The sequence below is a fragment of the Chelonoidis abingdonii genome, chromosome 11 (genome assembly GCF_003597395.2).
Source record: "Chelonoidis abingdonii isolate Lonesome George chromosome 11, CheloAbing_2.0, whole genome shotgun sequence".
Classification (NCBI taxonomy): Eukaryota; Metazoa; Chordata; order Testudines; family Testudinidae; genus Chelonoidis; species Chelonoidis abingdonii.
Genome location: NC_133779.1, coordinates 34,770,534 through 34,794,058, shown reverse-complemented (window position 1 = coordinate 34,794,058; position 23,525 = coordinate 34,770,534). Strand labels below are relative to the sequence as shown.

General features: G+C 47.3%; 1 protein-coding gene across 1 annotated transcript; it reads left to right on the top strand.

Moving 5' to 3' along the window:
• The first annotated feature begins 11,113 nt into the window (after positions 1-11,113).
• On the top strand, positions 11,114-22,002 carry EEF2 (eukaryotic translation elongation factor 2). Its single transcript, XM_032765508.2, has 15 exons — positions 11,114-11,268; positions 12,551-12,765; positions 13,515-13,696; positions 13,787-13,998; positions 14,358-14,536; positions 15,120-15,225; positions 15,564-15,677; positions 15,865-16,003; positions 16,430-16,625; positions 16,906-17,164; positions 18,797-18,904; positions 19,523-19,876; positions 20,407-20,589; positions 20,722-20,854; positions 21,217-22,002. The coding sequence occupies exons 1-15, from the start codon at positions 11,266-11,268 to the stop codon at positions 21,408-21,410; spliced, it is 2,577 nt and encodes an 858-aa protein (XP_032621399.1). The 5' UTR covers positions 11,114-11,265; the 3' UTR covers positions 21,411-22,002.
• The last annotated feature ends 1,523 nt before the right edge of the window (positions 22,003-23,525 follow it).

The window sequence follows — 23,525 nt, the reverse complement described above, 5'->3', positions numbered from 1 at the left end:
TGGAGGAGTCCTGCAGTGGGTTTACTAACAGTGGATAAAGTTAACTAAGCGCATAAACGTCTCTGAAAGTCTTTGAAGGATTGGGGCTTTATTTGAAAAGGAGGTCAGTATCAGTGTCCCCATTTCACAGGTGGAGAAACTGACGCATGGAAAGGGGATGTCACCCAACAGGCTAGTGACAGAGTTAGGAATAGAACCCAGGTCTCCTGACTCCGACTTCAGTATGCCAGCCATGAGGCAACACTGTTCAGGCTTGTAAAGGCTACATTACACGCAGAGAGGCGTCAAGTGGGTTTTTAAATGTACTCGTGTGCCTAACTCCTCCTTGTGGGGAGCCCCATGTCGTCAAATAATCCCCAGCTTTTATATACTACTTTTCATCAGTAGATCTCTATTGTCTCTGGGATTCTCCCCCCTAGTGCTTTACAAAGGAGGTCAATATACTTAGTCCCATTTTACAGATGGGAACATTGACACACAGAGAGGAGAGACTTTCCCAAGGATATGCAGCAGGCTGTACATGGGTGCAAGGGTCTACTCAGGTGGGTCCACTTGCAGGATCTGGTCCTGAATGCAGGATTCTGCATTAGTGTAACATCTGGATTTCGATTATTACCCCCTTCTGTTTTGACTTGATCAGAACTTTCCAAAAAAATTGTCTTTGGAGTTGAAACTTTCTTTGCTTAGGGTCAGCCCAGAGTTGATTTTTTTTTTTTAAAGGCAAATCTGAAGAAAATCTTTTCAGCTGGTTTTGAGTTACGGGAGAGTGGGGGAAAATATTTTTTTCATCTTAAAAATATGAAAGAAACATAAAAATATTATGAAATTTTTGATCTTAAAAAAAGAAAGAGAGTCTTCTTTCCCTTACGCTGTTCTTTAAACCTGTGTGAGGCCAGGTCTACACTAGGAAATTAGGTCGGTATAATTACGTCACTCAGGGGTGTGAAAAATCCACACCCTTGAGTGGTGCTGTTAAACCGATCTAACCCTTAGTGTAGACAGTGCTAGGTCAATGGGAGAATTCTTCTGTCAACCTACTTACCACCTCTCGGAGAAGTGGAGCACCTACATTGACAGGGAAACCATCCCGTTGGTGTAGGTAGTGTCTTCATGGGAGCAACTGTAGAAAAGCCCTAACTCCATCTACTTTAGTGGAGTTACTCCTGATTCAGAGAAGAATCAGGACCTAAGGTCCAGATTCGCAAAGGCATTTAGGTGCTTAAATCCCACTGGAAGTTTGGCACCTAAATACTTTTGAGGATCAAGGCCTAGGCCTTTTTTGCTCATCAGTTGAACATGACTTGAATGATGGAATATGCAGGGCCAGTTTATCCAGAGCATATTACAAGATGCACCTGGCCAATCGTTTTCTGTAACATGTATGGATTGCCTCCTGACCCTAGTTGTTAATCAGTTTATGTCCTGAAGCATGAGGATTGATCACCTGGTCATTTTAACTCTATTTTTATGGCAGCCAAGTCTCAGCTGGTGTCAGGAACCTGCTCCCTGCAGTTTATTACCCAGCCTTGGTGAAAACTCTCTCCAGCCGCGCGGTGACCCCTTTCTTCACCAGCCAGTTCACTTCCACGAGTGGGTAAACGCTAGTATCTGTTCAAGTCAACAAGCTGTTACCTTCACCTCCTGGTTGGGAGGATTCATCCTAACACCAAGCAGGCCAGTTCCACTGCAGTGGGTGTCAGGGTGCTTTATTAAAGGCCTGAGCTCAATACAGACCCGACGTAAAAGGGTGCAACTTGTCTGAAGTCCCTGCCTATCCTTCTTCTCCAGTTAGTGCTCCAGCTCTGCTCCATGGGTGGCAGTGTAACAATCCCTCTGGCTGCTACCACCATTGAAAGCACTTTGATGATTAGATCTGCTTCGTGGAGAGGGTGAAGAAGCCTGTAGTTACCAGGAAAGGGATCTTCTAGCACTGTGATGGAGTCTATGCACCCTGCTTAGCAGACAGCAGGGAGGAGGTTAACTCTTTCACTCGCTTTTTCTCCCCGAAGGAGAGCTGCAGGGAGCCACTCCCCCAGGAAAACCCCTCAGTGCTCAGGTATTGTTGGGAATCCAGGGAGGCAGGGCTAGCCCCAGTTGTAGAGAACGGTCATCCTTCTGGACAATACAAGACAGATGTGTTTGGAGGACTCTGGGCTCAGCCCACACAAGGGATACGTCTACACCACAAATTCCAGTGTAACTGCAGTGCAGGTAGGCACACCCGTGCCGGCTTGAATTTAGCCAGCGCAACTACTACTACTAACTACCATTGTTACCCGCGTACGCTGAATTAAAATTAGTGTAGTTATGCCTCCCTACTCTGCAATCCCGCCTTAATTTGCAGTGTAGACATGCCCTAAGGCATCCATTCCTTGTCAGGCTGCTTCATGAACCTATCTGAGCACATGAGCTGTGCAAAGTCACTCCTTTGTTGATTTGGTTGAGAGATCTGGGCGAAAGGAAGCCCCTTTCCAAACTTTTTGGTGTTGGTAACTCCCTTGGCTGTCTGTGAGCGTTGTCCTGGCTCTGTAAAACCTGAGGCATTTAGGGTGAAGGGGGTGCTCAAAAAAACCCGTATAGACAGATAGATTAGGGCTGTTGATTAATTGCAGTTAAATCACGCCATTAACTGAAAAAAAAATTAATCGTGATGAATCACACTTTTAATCGCATTGTTAAACAATAATAGAATACCAATTGAAATTTATTAAATGTTTGTGGATGTTTTTCTACATTTTCAAAGATGTTGATTTCAATTACAACACCGAATACAAAGTGTACAGTGCTCACTTCATATTACTATTTTTCATTACAAATATCTCCACTGTAAAAATGATAAACAAAAGAAATAGCATTTTTCAGTTCACCTTATACATGTACTGAAGGGCAATCTCTTTATCCTGAAAGTGCAACTTACAAATGTAGATTTTTTTTTTGTTTGTTACATAACTGCACTCAAATCAAAACAATGTAAAACTTTACAGCCTACAAGTCCACTCAGTCCTACTTCTTTGTTCAGCCAATTGCTCAGACAAACAAGTTTGTTTACATTTATGAGAGATAATGCTGCCTGCTGCTTATTTACAACATCACCTGAAAGTGAGAACAGGCATTTGCATGGCACTTTGTAGCCGGCTTTGCAAGGTATTTACATGACAGATATGCTAAACATTCGTATGGCCCTTCATGCTTTGGCCAACATTCTAGATGACATGCTTCCATGCTGATGATACTCGTTTAAAAAAAAAAGTGTTAATTAAATTTGTGACTAAACTCCTTGGTGGAGAATTGCATGTCTCCTGCTCTGTTTTACCCACATTCTGACATATATTTCATGTTATAGCAGTGTTGGATGATGACCCATCACGCATTCATTATAAGAACACTTTCACTGCAGATCTGACAAAACACAAAGAAGGTATCAATGTGAGATTTCTAAAGAGAGCTACAGCACTCGAAACCAAGGTTTAAGAATCTGAAGTGCCTTCCAAAATCTGAGAGGGACGAGGTGTGGAACATGCTTTCAGAAGAGCTAAAAGAGCAACACTCTGATGCAGAAGCTACAGAACCTAAACCACAAAAAAAAAAGAAAATCAACCTTCTGCTAGTGGCAACTGTCTTAGATAATGAAAATGAACATGCATCAGTCCGCACTGCTTTGGATCGTTATTGAGCAGAACCCACCATCAGCATGGATGCATGTCTTCTGGAATGGTGGTTAAAGCATGAAGGGACATATGAATCTTTAGTGCATCTGGCACATAAATATCTTGTGAAGCCTGCCACAACAGTGCCATGCAAATGCTTGTTCTTACTTGCAGGTAACACTGTAAACAAGAAGCAGGCAGCATTATCTTCTGTAAATGTAAACAAACTTGTTTGAGCAATTGGCTGAACAAGAAGTAGGACTGAGTGGACTTGTAGTCTCCAAAGTTTTACATTGTTTTCTTTTTGGGTGCAGTTATTTATTTGTAAATAATTCTACATTTGTAAGTTCAACTTTCATGATAAAGAGATTGCACGACAGTACTTGTATTAGATGAGTTGAAAAATACTATTTATTTTGTTTTTTTTACAATGCCAATATTTGTAATTAAAAATAATATAAAGTGAGCACTGTACATCTTGTATTCCATGTTGTAATTGAAATCAATATATTTGAATATGTAGAAAATATCCCAAACTATTTAAATAAATGGTATTCTATTATTGTTTAGCAGTACAACAACTATTGCCTTATATTATAGAAACACAAAGGATTTTAAATCTCTCATTAACTCTTCACCATTTACCTTCCCTGTAAACATCAGACAGATTTTCAAAGGAGCTCAGCTCCCATTTACACGCCAAAAGAAGTGGCCAGATTTTTCAAACGCGGGTCAGGTCCTGCTGAGTACTTGAGAAGCTGGCCCGAGAGCATTTCGTGGATGGGAAACTGATGACAGAGTGGGAAGTGCCACTCTTCTCTAATCTTTTCATTTTCCGCCTCTTACGCATTAGCATCAGGCTGCAAAGTTTGGCTTGCAAACACCCTGGAAATATTTTGGTTTCCTTTAAGGATTCTCCGCTTTGCCACTTTTGCTTTTGGGGTCTAAATCTAGTAGATTCCATTTAATGCTAATCGCATCTGGACTCAGGGCAGCTGTTAAGTGAAGACATCCCTACACGACAGGAGTGCTTCTCCCGTTGGCGTAGTTAATCCACCTCCCTTAGAGGCGGTAGCTAGGTTGGCGGGAGAAGGTCTCCCATTGATATAGTCCTGTCTACATGGGGGGTTAGGTTGGTATAACTGTGAATTGCTCAGGGGTGTGGATTTTTCACATCCCTGAGCAACGTAGTTATACCGAGATAGGTTGGTCGTGCAGACCTGGCCTCAGTAAATGACCAAGGTACATTCTAAAGTGAGCTCTCCCCCAATAAAGTCTGTGGTGTTTGTTACTCAGGAAGTGGCAAATCCTGGAACTCAGCACACAGCCTGAATAACTGGGTGTGACAAAGTGGGAATGTTCTTGATGTGTTATTTGAATGCTGAGTGGGGAGTATTAACCTGGGAAGGTTGCAGGGGAGTTTTGCTGGGATTGTTTGCCTGCACTGGGGAAGGGAGGATACCTGAGCATGTAACATGAGAACCCAGGAGGGGGGTTGGAGGCCAGGTAACACCTCTGCCTAGGAAACTGCACAAAGGACACAAAGGCTGGGGGTGGAGCAGGGAGAGGCTGATGGCTGGAAGGAGTTTCAGTTTGGAGCTGGCTGGGAAATGGAGAGGGTCAGCCTGACCAACAGGGCTGTGGCCTCCCCGGAGCCCCCAGATGGACCGAACTAAAGGGGGTCCTGTTGTCTGTATCAGCAAGACCTGTTTTGGACTGTGTTCCTGTCGTCTAAATAAACCTTCTGTTTTACTGGCTGGCTGACAGTCAGGGTGAATCACAGGAAACTGGGGGAGCATGGCCTTATCCTCCCCCACACTCCGTGACACTGGGTCACCCTGGGGAGCCCCCAAAAGAATCCCCACCAACAGCCCAGGCTGTGGAGTCACTCTGTCGCTGCCTCTGCAGCTTGGGACTGCAAAGCCAAGGTAGCTGATGTGCCACCGACAGGAATAGTCACTGATCTACCCGCCCTGCACCCACTCTTCCCCATCTCCCTTCCACCTGCTGCACAAGGAGACCCTGTGGAGCTGAGCTTTGTGGCACGCAGGGGTTATTATGTACCTTATGTACAGGTTCCAGGCAGCCTGGCTCCGTGCATGGTGGGAATGTGCTTCCACAGAGAGGGGCCATGGGGATTTGCCTATAAAAGCCCAATTCTTCAGTCCTCATGCAAACAAAATTGCCATTGACTTCAAAACTAGCGGCCTGGGTGTGCACCTAGGATCTTGGATGGGGGTGTGCGCAGGCGCCTAGTGCTGCTTTCCCATCAACGGAGGAATTCTTCCCTCAACCTTCGGCTGTCTTCATGGGGCCGGGGGAGGCAGCTTCATTAGGGATATAGATTTTTCATGCCTCTGAGCAACGTAGCTGGGTCAAACTAACTTTTTAGCATAGACTAGGCCTGCATCTACCTAGGAATTACACCCAGCTGCAGTGTAGACACAAGAGAATAAGCTCCCAAACATGCAAAGGGAATGCATGGAACCAGTGCTGCTGGGGAAGGAAGAAATTTCCAAGAGACTTTCACACATTGACAACAGCTACAAATATTCACTGAAGACAATTAGACAATTTCCCTGACAGGCCAGTGTGTTAATTAGGCCAATGGTGGCCAACTTAAATTCTGGCAAAATCCAGGGTTTGTGCTAAAAATGCTAACAGTTACCGTAGCAACTGCAACAGCTGATAGCGCCTCATGTCACAGAGAGAGAGCACACCCCCAGACAGACTCAGTGGGGCAAAGCAATCCGTGGTGTAATGCTACTGAAGCCACCAGAGTTACACTAGGAGTGAATTTGGCCCTTTCTCGCCCATATGCGCTGCCAACCGCTGTCTGTGATCGTTCTTAAGTAAGCTGAGGGAGGCGGTGTGAGGAATTCAGCAGCAGACTGCTGACTGGCAAGGCAGTTATGAAACAAAGTGACTTTGTTGTGCTCTAACTTTTATTATTGTAGCTAATTGAAGTTTGAGGAAATAGAGGAATACAGTTCTTATCCCATAATGCTGTTTATCCTGATTGAAAATAAATAAAAGAGAGGGAATATATCTATCCTCTAAAGAAGAAGAAAGCGAGAGTCAGGCCTCCTGGATTCTATCCTGTCACTTAACTCGCTGTGTGACCTTGGGCAAATTACTTAATTGCTCCCTGCCTCAGTTTCCCCATCTGTGAAATTGCGACAAGGCGACTTCCCTACTGCACAGAGACTTGGGGAATCTTCATGAATCAACATGACTGTTTTTCCTTTCACACCAGGTTGACACGGCTGTAACTCTGCTGCCTTCAATGCAGGGGCAGCTCCAGGCCCCAGCACACCAAGCGCGTGCTTGGGGCTGCATGCCGCGGGGGGCGCTCTGCCAGTCGCCGGAAGGGCAGTCGGCAGAGTGCCTTCGGCAGCATGCCTGCAGAGGGTCCGCTGGTCCCGCGGCTCTGGTGGACCTCCCACAGACATGCCTGCGGAGGGTCCACTGGTCCCGCGGCATCGGTGGAGCTGCGGGACCAGCGGACCCTCCGCAGGCATGCTGCCGAAGGCACTCTGCCTGCCGCCCTTCCGGCGACCGGCAGAGCGCCCCCTGCAGCATGCCGCGGTGCTTGGGGCAGTGAAATGTCTAGAGCTGCCCCTGCTTCAATGAAGTTACTTCTGACTTACATCCGTGTGAGAGAAGAATCTGAAGATGTTTTTGAAGCACTCTGAGATCCTGTGAAGGAAGCTGCTCATAGGGCAGAGTAAAGCATGAGGTTGGGCAGGGTGGATAGCTGATATTTAGGTCATGTCTACATGCCATAGTGTAGATGACGCTACCATCAGCTTAGCCATGTCTACACTTGGGGTTAGGTTGTCTTAATTTTTCACATCCCCGAGTACCTAACTTTTAGGTATAGACCAGGCCTTAGGGGTCATAAGGGTGTATTTTCTGAGTTATACTTTGATTTTTAGATGTATTTTCAACAGGAAACAAACCATCCAGAGTAAGAAGAACAGGAGTCCTGGTGGCACCTTAGAGACTAACAAATTTATTTGAGCATAAGCTTTCGTGGGCTACAGCCCACTTCATTGGATGCATGCAGTGGAAAATACAGTAGGAAGATGTGTATCTACACAGAGAATATGAAACAGTGGGTGTTACCATACACACTCTAATGAGAGTGATCAGTTGAGGTGAGCTATTACCAGCAGGAGATCTGCTGCATCTGAAGAAGTGGGCTGTAGCCCACAAAAGCTTATGCTCAAATAAATTTGTTAGTCTCTAAGGTGCCACAGGGACTCCTGTTCTTTTTGCGGATACAGACTAACACGCCTGCTACTCTAAAACCATTCAGAGTAAGCTAATTGCAGAATGCTTAAATACTGAGCAAGGTGCAACTTCTGAAAGAGTCTGGATGATGAGTGAATTTCTCACCTGGAGGATGTGAATCCCCAGACCATCCCCTGATACAACTGGGCGTGCAAAAAAAATTACCATCCAGCCTGAGCCCAGCAGGTGGCCTCAGCTGAGTGCCAGACTACACTGCTCCACCCTCAAAGCACTCCACTCCCCTGTGCACTTTGGGATCCTGATTTGATCCAGCCGACTTCATTGGCCTTGCTCGAACCCTCTCTCAGCTCCTCCTTTCATCTAGCAATAACCTCCTCTCTGTGCCTTCATGCCATTTCACCATTGTTGTGAGAGCCTTCCCCTCTGCAGCTCCTGCCACCTGTCCCTCTTCCAGTGCTTTAAGGGGAGCCTGCCTTCTTAAGGTTACTGCAGTTAGTGTCAGTCTGTGAAGGGAATGGAGCCAGGACCCCACCCTGCCAGGAAGCAGGATGAGCTTGCATCCTTCAGGGCCCAGTGCAAGATGCATTTGCTTGCACAGTCTTCTCATGCATGCTAGTAAGGAATAGATAGGCCAGCACTGGCTCTTCTGGAGAAAAAGCCAGAGCATTTAAGGGAGCTGGGTAAAACCGTGGCGATATGGAGATCATTAGATGCTATGTTTCATTTTCTCGGTTGCTTAGACGCCCTAGTAATGAGCCTGCTGAAAGCGCCTAACTAGACAGATATGGGCCACCCATTCCTCCACCTGCAATGAGCTGACCATTCTGCCAAAGCGGGAGGAGGTCTGCAGCATGCGTTTCAAGGAGACATTTTAAAAGCCTCCCTCGCTGCCGGGCGCGGGCTGAAATCTCCCCCCTCGAAGATCTTTGCACAGGTGACACCTGCGACAATTGAAGCGCACGACAGAGCCATACACACAGGCCCCTCAAGAGCCAGGTTTCACTGGAGGCTCTAAAAATAATTCTCTTTAGCATATGATTTATGCAGCGCTGCAGAGCAGCCCTGCTCTCCCCTCCTGGCATGCCAGCAAACACATGAGCCAGCTGAAGCAGCACCTCTGGGAGCTCTTGGCTTGCAGTGGAACCTCCCTTCCTGTAGGTGTAGCTGCTGCCCCTCCTCTTGCAGGCATTACATGCGCAGCACAGGCTCTCTGCAGAGGTTTTTTTCCCCTTCCCTGCCCCCTCCTTCAATATTTAATGCAGGCCTCTGAGGCCTCCCCACCTAACCCCCACCCCTGGGTATTTTGGTTATGAGCACAGAAATGATTCAGCTAATGCAGCAGCAAAGAGACAAAAAAACAAAATACAGAGGCCAAAAAAATCCAGGGAGGTTAATATCAGAAAGGAACACAAAGTGCTGCATTATTCCAGCTTCTGTTGAATTGTAAGCATCTGGCAGCAGCTGCATTTGAAAGCTCTGACAGCAGCCCTAGAGCAGGCAATAGTTTCAAGGAGAATAAGGGTTCTAAGGTTCAGCCCGCAAATTAAAAGCAACCCCCAGCAATCGGCAGTGCTATATTCTCACAAACTCTTTAGATGTATATTTAGGGCAATAAAAGCTTTTTTGATTTACAGCAAAGTAATGGACCAAGCTGGGGCCCAATCCGGAAAACCTTCACTCACACAGTCATTTCCTTAGACTTCAATGGGACAACACACGCAGGATTACTTGCTTGCCTAGGGAATTGCAAGATCAGGTCTCGGTTTCCAGCTGACTAAACGTTAACACAGTGAGCTAAAGGTTAGTGCTTCAAGAAACGGTGGCGCTTTTTAAAAAACACCCTTATTTGCATCTTGCTTCTAAGAACAAGACTAGAGAGCCTGCAATGAGCAAAGCCGAGGTGCAAGCCTGTGCTTCTGCAGAGACCCTATGACTTAATCAGGGCTCCAGATGGAGTCTGCCCATGCAGAGCTCATTGCAGGATCAGGGCCAAAGTAAGAAATAATGTATACAGGCTATAGTCTAGGGTGTTTTTGCACCTCTGAGTGAGAAAGTTGCAGCGCTGTTAATTGCCAGTGTAGACAAGCCCCAGTCATAACTTGTTTTCACCAAAGTATGCTGGGAATTCCCTTAGAACCCAACTCTCCTTCCAGTTTTAATAAATGGCAAAATTTCCCTTTGACTTTAATGACAGTTATATCTGACTCTTGGTTATAATTTATTATACAAGAATCTGAACAAAAATTAACTGATGTATAAGAAGCCAAACTACTACAGTCCTAGTCAATCATCATGGTGAAGTGAGTCATATAGAGATAACATCATCGGTAATTCATTTTTGTGCTTAGAGAATTATATTCATTTGCTTAATTCCATTTAATCACGGTGTGTCAAACAGAACCAACATCCAGGACTAACTTGTATTCTTGATAAATGTTTTAAGCAGAATGCACTTTCATTCACTATGTAGTGGTTTTACTAACATATTTTACATGTACCCTATGAAACGTGGCCCCAGTCCTGAAAAGGGATTTGAGTGGACAGATCCTCATGCCTTGCTGGAATCCCACTGCTTTCAACAGAACACCAGGCAGGGCCCTTTGAGAGATAGTATATCTGTGACCCATAACTAAAGGGTCAGCTGCGGGGGGTTTGTATTCCAGCCCTGCACCTTAGCCCTAAGTTGTGAGTGTGACTCAGAAAAGAACACCCCATACCACCCTGCACTAAAAATGAAGTTGATTTTGCCCACAAAGGAGGGCACTTTAGGGACAAGTATTAAGGGATTCCCAGTGCCCCAAAGAGCTTGCAAATATGAAATGTGTTACTTATGTATATGCCTCAAACCCGCAATATCTAATACCGTCCTTCTTATCTTACCCACGTTTTATTCTTCCTTTACTTTTAAAAGTGGAGAGCTGGTTATTCCCTGTTGTATTGCTCTGAATCATAAGTGGAATTCTGTAACTTGTGCTAAAGGTTAAACAGCCCAAGTCTCCGCCTGTCTAGCGTTTACAACAGCCCCAGGACTCTGCCTGGGGAGATTTGAGGGGACTGGCGACTGGGGCTCCCCCTATGCACAGCCACGTGATTCCAACACGTCCCTTGTTAGTTAAAGGCCCTTCGGACCATAGAGATCCCTTAAGGGCATGGGGGAAATAGAGCGGCTTTGGCGCATGCGCCTTGAGCAACCCACCGTCCCCGCCTCTACGCCGGGTCCGGCCTATAAGAGGGCTGGTCGTTGACGTCAGCTTTCTCTTCCGCCCGCTCTGTCCCCGCCAGCGAGACAGGGCCGCAGCCGCCGCCATTACCGGTCCCCTCCTCTCCTCCGCTCCCGGAGAATCCGCCGCCATCCGCAGCCATGGTGAGCCATCCGCGCCCCGGGGGCGGCTGGGGGGACGCGGGGGGCCCGGACCCAGGCGGGCCGCTGGTTATGGCCGCCCCCTGGCCGGTATCGATCGACGGGGCGGCCTGGGAAGCGGCGGTGGGATGGGCAGACCCCCCCCAAATACTCCCCCTTCCGTGCCTGGGAACTGCGGGGCCCCGGAGCCGGGTAGGGGGAGGAGAGTGTCCGTCCCTTTCCTGGGTGTGGCCTGTGCCACTCAGGGCAGTGCTCCCTAATGGGAAGTGGGGAATGGAGGGTTAAGGGGGGGCGGGGGGGTATGGGGTGCCCCTTCTCTAGGGTAGATCTGGCCCCTGATGGGCCGGACTGTGCTGCCCCCGTTAGAGGAAGCCCCGTCCCCGGGGGAGTTGGGTGCACCTCTCGCAGTGGGGCAGTTGTTCAGCGGGGTCTGCTAGGCCCCCCTTTTTTTGAGGGGGGTGATCTGTGCTCTGGCGGAGTGAACACAGACCTTCCCCCTCTTCTGCCAGGTGTGGCTGCGCCATTGGGGTGGGGGTCACAGGCTCTGGGGCCTGCTCGCTCTACCCAGCCTCCTTGCTGAGCACTGGTGGTAGGCGTGAGTGTGTCCTTGTACGCCCAGTGGCTGTGCAGGTTGCTCAATGATGCTGATCGGTCCCCTCCCCGAAGAGACAGGAGGGCAGGCTCCCCAGCCCCGCTGTCCTGTCAAGGGGTTTGTTTGGTGGAGCCCTGAAGCTGTGGTGCGGCTAGGAGTGATGTGGCGGAGTGGGGGAAGGCAAGTGCCAGGATGATGTTTCTGGGCTCTCCTCTCTGGTGAAAGGGAGGTACTGCAGCTCGGGGGGAGGGGGAATATTTCCTGCAGTGAGGTAGTAGCCCTCTTATGTAACTCTGCAGTCTGGAGTAAAATCCTAGCTCGGATGCCTGGGTTGTGAAAGAGTGAGCTGCTGCGGAAGGTGTTCTGAGTGGGCTTATGTTGTGACATAGCAGGATAACTGTGTGTGGTATGGGTAGGAGTACAGGTGTGAAATGTGAGTGGTGGTGATCTTAAGATGTGGTTACAGGGGAATTTATTGACTGTAAGAGCCTAGTAGGCTGTGGAATAGTTGCCGCAAGGCAACTAAAAGCCACTCGTTGGGGCATTCAGCTAGATGGGAATGCACTGGGAAACGCTACTTTCTGAGTTGCCCTGTAATGTCTGCCGAGCAATAAACAGAGTGACTAAGCTTGGCATTGCTATGTTTAGATTCCTGGAAGAACCTGCCCCATATCATATAACCTTCTCTTCAAGGTGAACTTCACAGTAGATCAGATTCGGGCCATTATGGACAAAAAGGCCAATATCCGAAACATGTCTGTGATTGCCCATGTGGACCATGGCAAATCCACCTTGACTGACTCCCTGGTATGCAAAGCTGGTATCATTGCTTCTGCCCGTGCTGGTGAGACCCGGTTCACCGACACGAGAAAAGATGAGCAGGAAAGGTGCATCACTATCAAGTCAACGTGAGTTCCTTCGCTTCAAGCATCCTGGTGTTCAGTTGCTTCTCTTCCTTGTGTCATGGTCTGATCACAGGACTGGGACCCAGGAACTCCTCCTGGGTTCTAGTTTTAGTTTCTGATACTAAACTGGGGGAAGAAGAAGCTACTTAATCAAGTGCTTTGGTTGCCACCAGAGGCTTACTTCCCTGCAACATAGGGCATTGTGAGTGTTGTCTAAATGTAGTAGGACAGGGGTTCTCAAACAGGGTCGGGACCTTCAGGGGATCATGAGGTTATTACATGAGGGGGTCACAAGCTGTCAGCCTCCACCCCAAGCCCTGCTTTGCCTCCAGCATTTATAATAGCTATATAAGTGTTTTAATTTATTGAGGGGGGGCGGGGTCACACTCAGAGGCTTGCTATAAGAAAGGGGTCACCAGTACAAAAGTTTGAGAATCACTGCAGTAGGATACTAAATACTGGCTTGTACATCGTGTATCAATTACTATCTCTATCTTGGTAGTCAAAACAGGAAACAATCTTACAAGTTAAAACGTTCCCTGTTAGTATCTACTTATGTTAACTGATGTGGAATCCCTGGAGCTGGTTTGTTTAATGCATTTCTTTAGCCAGCAACTTACTGGTCTCTGACAACTTATCAGGAGTATGCCTAAGCTACCTGAGTTAAATGTACTATAAACGCATTGCTGAAAATAGAATGCATTAAAGATGAGTATCACGTAGCACTACTTTTGTGTATCTTTATTTTTCAGAGCTATATCTCTCTTCTATGAGCTGTCTGAAAATGACATGGCCTTCATCAAGCAAAGCAAGGATGGTTCTGGTTTCCTGATCAACTTGATTGACTCTCCTGGACATGTAGACTTCTCTTCTGAAGTCACAGCTGCTCTCCGGGTCACTGATGGTGCCCTGGTTGTCGTAGACTGTGTCTCTGGTGAGAACCTGTAGCACATTTAAATGCATGTTATATAGAAATAGCATGCTAGTCCTGCAGCAGTAATCACCAAGATTCTGCCTCCTCCAGGTGTGTGTGTACAGACGGAAACTGTGCTGCGACAGGCCATTGCTGAGAGGATCAAGCCTGTCCTGATGATGAACAAGATGGACAGGGCACTGCTGGAGCTGCAGTTGGAGCCAGAAGAGCTATACCAGACCTTCCAGCGTATTGTGGAGAATGTCAATGTCATCATTTCTACCTATGGGGAAGGAGAGAGTGGCCCTATGGGAAATATCATGGTAAGGAGAGGAATCAAGGGAATGTATTCCAAATGAACAACTGTCCAGAGCTTGTCCTCAGGTGTTTTGAAAGACATCTTTCCCCTTTGAAGCAAGGAGCAGTTGTCTGATATTCCTCTGAAGGTTACTTCCATTGTAAACTGACATTGGGGACCCAGAATAATGTTTACTATAACAGTATGGGTAGTTGGCTTGAAATACAATTGACTTATAGTCATTTTTCAGTTTGGATGCACTGAATTACAGGTTTAATCATATTGTGATCTGACCTACTTAGTGTCAAACCACCGTTGGTGGGGGTGGGGGGAAGAATGTCAATACAAATTTCACCTCAAAACTAATCTTCTGACCTCTTTCAGATTGATCCTGTGCTAGGTACAGTTGGCTTTGGTTCTGGCCTGCATGGCTGGGCTTTCACCCTGAAACAGTTTGCTGAGATGTATGTTGCAAAGTTTGCTGCAAAGGGTGATGGGCAACTGAGTGCTGCTGAGCGTGCCAAGAAGGTAGAGGACATGATGAAGAAGCTGTGGGGAGACAGGTAAGTGACCTGAGCTCATGGTTTTTATCGTGCTGCTGACTTCCAAGCTTGGGCTTGCCCTATCTAGTATTACCTGAGCTACATCTTGAAACAGCTAGCTGAAGCAGTGACTCCATAACTAGAGATGGCAGAGCAGAGGTGGTCTGTAAACTCAGACCAGGCTGTGGTGGGGAATACCTGTATAACAGCTCCAGAACAGGGGAATACTTGAGCTCTCCTGGGCTGGGAGTAAGGAAGCAACAGTATGGTAGCACCCAAAGGAAGGAATCCTAATTACGGTGGATGGCTTATTGTGCTGACTGCTTGTAAATCCTTCATGGGAGGGACTTTAAATCTAGATTTAATCAGACAAATATTAGGGGATGGGATCAGGAATACACGATACAGGCAGATCTCTCAGTTTTGCTTTTGAAACAAGTGACTGAAAGTGCATCAAATCTCAGGAAACAGAGGTAAACTCATCTCAAAACGGGTCTTTGACTTGATAACCCTTCCCTCCATCTTGAAAGGCAAGCAGAATAAGCAGTGCTAATTAAACAAGATGGCGAAACCACAATCCCCTCTGACTGGATTTTTTTTTTAGGTATTTTGATCCTGCTTCTGGAAAGTTCAGCAAATCTGCTACCAACCCTGATGGAAGGAAACTGCCCAGGACTTTCTGCCAGCTAATCCTAGACCCTATCTTCAAGGTAACTACCATGGTACTAAGTCTCTTCTTAACTGGTCGTGGTCTGTGCCTCCTTTGTGTGTGCATGATGATGGAAAAATTTCTTCACTTTGACCTGACTTGACTGTTTGAAGAAATTTAAATATCTGACACACACAGCTGAGCTGTGCACTAAGGGCTGGGAGAGTTACTGCTCTCTAGACAAGAAGCTGTTTATAAACCATGTATCTGATCAGCTGACCTACTAATTGGCAGATACAAGGGTTGCTGTTAATAAGGCAGTTAAACTGCCATTTACTGGCTCTCCCTGGAGAAGGAGTATGAGCTGCTTTCTCCCCTAACTTTGAACTCTTGTGGTAGGTTTTTGATGCAATCATGAACTTCAAGAAAGAGGAGACTGCTAAACTGATCGAGAAACTAGACATCAAACTTGACAGTGAGGATAAAGACAAGGAGGGCAAACCCCTACTGAAGGTAAGAACTGATAGGCATTGCCTTGGGAAGAGACATGCAGTGGGATGCTAAGCTAGTCTTTCAACACTGGGCTGTTGGTAGATAACCTAAGTCTGCATAACTTGGCTGAGAAACTTAAGCGGGGGGAGCAATAGTATGAGCAAAGATGGATTTGCCTGAGCCTCATGCCTCCAATCTGCTTTCACAGGCTGTGATGAGGCGCTGGCTGCCTGCCGGAGAAGCTCTGCTGCAAATGATCACCATCCACCTGCCTTCCCCTGTCACAGCTCAGAAATACCGCTGTGAGCTGCTGTACGAGGGCCCCCCTGATGACGAAGCTGCCATGGGTATGAAGCACTTGTAATGTGCAGGAGCATAACGGCATTAAGGCTCTAAAATGCCCAGAGCTGCTTGTTTGCTTTTCAACAAGTATACAGCTGGGCTGAAGTTGTAATTCCTGCACCTGCAGCCTTTCTAGTGTGGATCAGACAAGCTGCTTAGTGAGCAGCTTTCCTGTGGATAGCTGGGCTAGCCAAGTACCTGGATAGTAGCCAGAGTGTATACTAAAGGCTCAGTCTATGTTAATTACAATGATCTCTTGGCACACGGCTTTTTCCTTGCCAGTTGGGCTAGCCAACTACCTGGATGGTAGCCAGCAGGCTGGTGTCACAACTGCTGCGTTCCATCTGAGTGATTACCTTGTTCCAAAGCAGAGAGCACTAGAAGTGGAGGAAAGCACCACGGGTCAGCACTGATCACTTCTTCTCTTCCAGGTATTAAGAACTGTGACCCCAAAGGGCCCCTGATGATGTACATCTCTAAAATGGTGCCAACCTCAGACAAAGGTCGTTTCTATGCTTTTGGACGTGTCTTCTCTGGTCTCGTCTCTACTGGCTTGAAAGTCAGAATCATGGGACCAAATTACACTCCTGGCAAGAAGGAAGATCTGTACCTGAAACCAATCCAAAGGTCAGTAAAGGCAGGGATTGATCCCATATTGAGATTAGATTTAATGCCTCATTTTTTTCCCCCTTTGATGCAGGTTCCATATTTACATCTACATTCCCAGCCCTTGGAGTGACAGTTCAGTAGTGTTTCAATGTTTGTCTTCAGTGGCCCTCTTCTGCCCCTCACTAGTCTGCTCAGTCAAGAGACAAGGCATCTAGCTTTCCTGTGCAAACCTGTCACTTGTAGGCTGGTATCCTTTCTAAGGAACCATCCAGATTGACTCAAGTTTTTCTTCACCCAGGACCATTCTTATGATGGGCCGTTACGTTGAACCCATTGAGGACGTGCCTTGTGGTAACATCGTTGGGCTGGTCGGTGTTGACCAGTATCTGGTCAAGACCGGAACCATCACAACCTTTGAGCATGCTCATAACATGAGAGTGATGAAGTTCAGTGTCAGCCCTGTGGTGCGTGTGGCTGTTGAAGCAAAGAACCCAGCTGACCTGCCCAAGCTAGTAGAAGGACTGAAGCGTTTGGCCAAGTCTGACCCTATGGTGCAGGTAAGGGTCCTCTGAGGGAACTCTTCAATAGCAGTTGCTAGGAGATCTGTCGGAGTATTGTCCACAAACTATACGTGTAATGACGCAGCCCAGTACCATAGAGGAACCATGTTCTCTTCTACTCAAATATTGCAACTTGGGGAGAGGAGAGATTGAGGGAATACTTGCAGAGAGCTTCCAAAACTCATCCATGTGAAGGCCTTCACTTGAACGAAACCTGCATCATGCCATGGAAGCATGGGATGGGCATAAGACTTATTTTTTGGGGTCAAGGTCCAGACTCTAGAGCGGGGGTGGGTAAACTTTTTTTTTGGCCTGAGGCCCACATCTGGAAATAGAAATTATATGGCAGGCCATGAATGCTCATAAAACTGGGGTTGGAGTGCAGGAGCGGGTGAGGGCTGGGGATGAGGCATTTGGGGTGCAGAAGGGTGCTCTGGGCTGGGACCAAGGAATTTGGAGGTCAGGAGAGGGATCAGGGCTGCAGCAGGGGGTTGGGGCACAGGGGGAGGCTTGGGGGGTGCAGGCTTTAGGCAGTGCCTATCTGAAGTGGCAGTCTGTTCGTTCTCCAGCTCCTGCACAGCCAGGCAGCTCTACATGCTCCCCTGTCCACAAGCACTGCCCCTACTGCTCCCATTGGCTGGGAGCTGCAGGGGCAGCATGCAGAGCAGAGCCACCTGGCTTCCCCATACCTACAGACTGGAGGGGGGGGTCATGCTGCTGCTGCTGCTGCTGCTGCTGCTTCCAGAGCTGTGTGGATCAGCCCCCAACCCTGCTCTCTGGCCGGAGTGCCAGAGCAGGGAAAGCCCCAGACCCTGCTCCCCAGTGGGAGCTCAAGGGCTGGATCTAGCCTGTGGGCTGTAGTTTGCCCACCCCTGCTCTAGAGGAAGAAACATATTTGCAGTACATTCAAAAGTGTCAGTCAGTTGGATTTGGCACATGGTCTGCATATTGACTACCCCTGGGTTGGGATCAACTGGATCTCTGGCTGGAGTGAAATTATCTCCCTGAATGCTCTACCACATGAAGGTCAGTCTGGGGACCAGTGACAAGATCCTGGATAATCTTCAGTCTTGGTTGCTACTCTGGAGCTTAGTCAAGATCCTCAACATTTAGTTAACGTGTCACTATCCGCTGTACACACATTGAGGGGACATTGCACATTGAAGGTCTGAGAGACTGCTGGAACAAAGCATGTGGCATGCATAACTATTTTTTTTTTTGCTGCCTGATGCTACATACAGCTTCCATCTAAGTTCTTAACAGAACGTGGAAAACACGTTAAGGATTTGCTGTAACTTAACCATGGCTATGGATGTCATGGCAATTCCTCTTCTGATCAGAAGAAGAAGGGACTGGGAAGCACAGCATCTCTGCTTCTCCTGTTCAGAGGCAGAAAACTGTTGCCCTGGCAAATGTCTTCAGTGAAAAGACTTATTAACCTTCCTGGGCCACCACCAATCTAGTGAGTTTTCTCACCCTGCCCCCTGTAAAGTTGATGTATGTAAAGATCCAACATCTCAAGTGACCTTTTTAACAATATAGACAAGCGCACACACTTCAATGGAGTCCTAGAAAGGAGTGTCTCCTCTCTCTCCCTCCACCCCATTGCATGACTGGTCTCTGTTTCAGTGCATCATTGAAGAGTCTGGAGAACACATCATTGCTGGTGCAGGAGAGCTGCATTTGGAGATCTGCCTGAAGGATCTGGAAGAGGACCATGCATGCATTCCAATTAAGGTAAATCTGCCACATCTTCCCTCTCTGTCTAAGCCTAGAAGAATTCAGCTGAAGGCTGAGTGGATGAAATGGCTGCAGATCTAGTCAGTCTCTGAACTCCTGGATTACTGGGAACAAATACAACCATTGAAGCTGTTTTCATGATGGGAATTGCAGTAGCTCTGTAGGTACCAAATCCATGAGGCTGCAGCAGGATGTGGAATACTGTCTCCACAACAGAGGTGCTGTAGCTAGTGGACTGATCATAGGGCTGAGTCAGGTGTTTCTAACCCAGCTGAGCTACTGACTTCTCCTAATTCTGCTTTCCTTAGGTAGATACTAATCTGTAAAATGAAGACAGATGCCTCAAATGAGTGAGTCTCCTACAAAAAGGGTGGCTGATGTCTAGTGCAGGAACACTTCAGAGTAGTAACAGTTGTCTGGTGTTTCTAGCATATTAATAATGCTGATTGGATGTCCTGCTAAATTTTCTGTGCTGGATACAATCTTGCACTTCAAAGGCCTTTCGTATGGCTTGTGGGTGTAGAGTAGGCTTAACAGCTCAGTTAAGTAACTGACTATCGCTTTTCTCTTTCCAAATCCTCTGGAACTAACTGGTGACTGTTTGTTTGTCTGCAGAAATCTGACCCTGTCGTGTCTTACCGTGAGACAGTCAGTGAGGAATCCAACGTGCTGTGCCTTTCCAAGTCCCCCAACAAGCACAACAGGCTGTACATGAAGGCCCGACCCTTCCCAGATGGATTGGCTGAGGATATCGACAAAGGCGACGTCTCTTCCCGTCAGGAGCTGAAGCAGCGTGCACGCTACCTAGCTGAGAAGTACGAGTGGGATGTCACTGAAGCCCGTAAAATCTGGTGCTTTGGTCCAGATGGCACTGGCCCCAACATCTTGACTGATATCACCAAGGGAGTGCAGTACCTGAATGAAATCAAGGACAGTGTTGTGGCTGGCTTCCAGTGGGCTACTAAGGAGGTAGGTGCAGTTAACTGCTGTTGATCAAAAACAGGAATTTGTTGCTTTCTTGCCTCTTCTCCTCTCCTCCACGTCCTCCACGGCTCACTACTATGGTGGTACAACATACTGCAGTCCTCCCATGGGCAACTAACATTGACTGACTGGTATATCTTGATGCAGCTGCTAAAATTGCCTTTAATTTCATCTCATAAAATAGGGGGGAGTCTCTCCCCCCCATTTATCAAGGATTCTGATATGCCAGGCCCACAGTAACTCTTGGGAGTACTTTCCCTTGGCATTTGGAGATGGATGGATGTCTGGCCTGTATGAGACAGACTGAGCCAGAAGTGGCATGTGTTTCTAGCTTGTTGCTGTTAATAGATTTGTCACCTGGCATGCCCCTGCTAGAGAACTGTTTGTCTGCAAAGTTCTAAAGGACATGGCTGGTACTGTCCTGCATTTGGGATCTGTCCCAACAAAGTGGTACCTAGTGAGGGGCCTGGAGAATCTCAGCTGGCTGCTGCTATCTGGGCTTTGTTTTCTTTCAGGGAGCTCTGTGTGAGGAGAACATGCGCGGAGTCCGCTTTGATGTGCACGACGTGACCCTGCACGCTGATGCCATTCACCGTGGTGGTGGGCAGATCATCCCTACTGCCAGGAGGTGCCTGTATGCGTGTGTGCTCACTGCTCAGCCAAGACTTATGGAGCCCATCTATCTTGTAGAGATCCAGGTACTTACACTTTGTTTAGCTTCAGATCTAACATTTGCACCTCTTTGAGCTGCAAACAATCCTACAATTAAGACTTTCATTTTAAGTGTAAGATGAAAGCAATGCTTGTAATACAAACTTTCTGTGTACCAGTGTCCAGAACAAGTAGTTGGTGGGATCTATGGTGTCCTGAACAGGAAGCGTGGCCATGTCTTCGAGGAGTCCCAGGTGGCAGGCACTCCCATGTTCGTTGTTAAGGCCTACCTGCCTGTCAACGAGTCTTTTGGTAAGTGAGCTTAACACTGTTCTTGGTCATCTGATTCCTTCTACAAGCCTAGGAACTTCTGCTAGAGCTCCACATAGTGTGTACTGACTTCTAGAATGGTAGAGATGGGTCCTCCCAGCTGATGGTGCATGGGCCTAGTAGTTACATTCTTCCCTTAACCTCCCTTCTTTTGAGCCTGAATTCTTTCCCCCTCAAGTGACTGGAACACAACAGTAGTTTCTTGGGGCTTAAATACCATGTGCTCTGATTTCTCTTGGAAAGTACTTGGTTTGCTCTTGGTGACTGTTCCTATTTCAGAACCTCATAATCAAACATGTGCCTCTCTCTAAGCTCTTTATTCCAATGGATTTTTTCCTCCATAGGTTTTACAGCTGACTTGAGATCCAACACAGGTGGCCAGGCCTTCCCCCAGTGTGTGTTCGACCACTGGCAGATCCTGCCTGGGGACCCCTTTGACAACACTAGCCGTCCTTGCCAGGTGGTTGCTGAGACCCGCAAACGCAAAGGGCTGAAGGAAGGTATCCCAGCACTAGACAACTTCCTAGACAAATTGTAAAAACTACCCCAACACCAGTTTAAAATCACTGTCGTTGGACTCTGAATAAACTAACTAGCATAACATCAAATGCAGCAGGCAACTGTAGACTGCAGTGACCATCTCTTTGCATTATACTTAATCAGTTTCATAGCAATTTGAGACTTTCAGAAAAAACACATTGATATTCAGCCTTATAGGTTTCTGTGTTGCACATGACTCATTAGGGCCCCACTTGGTGCCATTGTAACTTAAAAACATTTCCACTTGATGCAACTCAAGTTGCCCAGGTCCATATTTATTTGACACAGGAAAGATGCTTTCCTCTCTGCAGGGATTGGGCAAAAGGGGTGGGGTAAGAGGGCACCTGCCTCTTCAAAGGGGGAAATGCATAATGCCCAGTGACTTGCAAAATATTGCAGGAAGAAGGTTTGCTTGAGTTAATGGCCTCTAGTATGCTTCCCCCCCCCCCAGGGGAGGGGGATGTGTAAGGGGACTTCTAGTTGGGCAGAAACTCAAAGGCAGGAAGATCTTGTGCAGTGTGATTGTCGTCATGAACATCAACCAATGTATTAGTGCCACTGGAATAATAAATTTGATATGGTGATGAGTATTCAGCTGGATTCTTGTTCAGTTCCACTTCATTCCAGACAGTCCAGCAGAGAGGAAACCTTCAGCCCCCCTTCATCAGGGATCCAAAACTGTTGGGGTGTCTTAAAGCAAAGAGTCATCCCTTCCTGATTCCAAGGGGAGAAGCTCCTGTCACAATTAGCAGGCTCAGCCAAGGGCTCGTATGGAATGTCACTTCAGCCTGTTCTAGCTGCTACTTTCCCCAGTCAGGAAAGCATGAGCACAGTTCAGTGGCTCACTGGGCAAAGCTAATCAACCCTAGGACTGTAATTTATGGTTAGCAGGAAATCTGTATAGCAAAGGTTGCATAGATCCAGCAAGGTAGCACTGTGTAGTCCAACCTGAACAGTTTATTTCTCCCATAGTTGGCAAGAGGTGCAGTCTCTTCAGGCTGTATACAAGTCAGATTGTTTGCTAGCATTTTATTGCTATTTAATCCTGTCCTACAGGGTTTAGGACTCCTCTGTCCAAAAAATAGCACTGGTTTAAAATGGAAACTGCTGCAACTTTTCTTGTAGACAAGTCCTTGAGTGTGCTGAATAGAGGAGGGGGTGGTGAAACTGATGTAATGAGTGCACAGAACTGTCCCTCTTGTGTATAGAGTGTAGTTGTAGCCCTAGTGGTCTGAGGATATTAAAGACAGTGAATAAGGTAATATCTTTTATTGAATCACCTTCTGATAAGCTGCTGAGCCACCCCAAGCTCTTCTGGGAAATGTACTCCCACTGTTGCAGCAAGGTGGAACAAGTAGATTAGCCTAAGTAGTTAGCACGCATAAGGGACCATTCAAGATGAAGTGGCCTTCAAACAGTGTGAAAAATCTCTTCTGAACCCACCACTTCTGGCCTTCAGACATACCCCTTCTCTCTCTTCTCCCTCCCTCCCAAAACAAATGCAACCTCAGAAGCAAAGCTCCCCCCCCCCCCCCCCCGGCCTTGCCAGAAGTACAGCTGCAACATCTGCAGCCATCTCCCCTGCTACAATGATCAACAAACCTTTCAAGATCGATGGATCCTACACATGCCCATCACAAGAGGGTGGTATACATCATTCAGTGTGCTAAATGCCCCAACAACACTAGGTGGGTGAAACCAGACACTCCCTATGCTCTTGAATGAACTCCCATAGGAAAATAAGACAAACACCCTATCACCTATGGTTAAGCATATGATTCAGTGACATTTTGGGACATCTGTCTTTGGCCAGGGCTGGATCAGCAGTCAGCCACAGAGGCCAAGCCTGGGGATGCCAAAGAACTGACCAGTAGCTAGCCCTGAGTCCACTGGAGCAGCAGTCAGCCCCTGCTGCAGGAGGAGTGGTGGGGATGGAGCAGCTGCAAGCAGTGCTGTGTCCATCCTCCTGATGGCTATTTTTAGTAAAAGTCAAGGACAGGTCATAGGCTTCCAGGAATTTTTTATGGCCCATAACCTGTCCCTGACTTTTACTAAAAATAGCCATGACAGAATCCCAGCCTTACTTACGGGTGAACACTTTCCCACAAAGTAG

Coding starts and splice junctions, on each gene's coding strand:
- EEF2 (XM_032765508.2), top strand. Junction 13,999..14,357: donor GCCCTATGGGAAATATCATG/GTAAGGAGAGGA, acceptor GACCTCTTTCAG/ATTGATCCTGTGCTAGGTAC. Junction 17,165..18,796: donor AGTCTGACCCTATGGTGCAG/GTAAGGGTCCTC, acceptor TCTCTGTTTCAG/TGCATCATTGAAGAGTCTGG.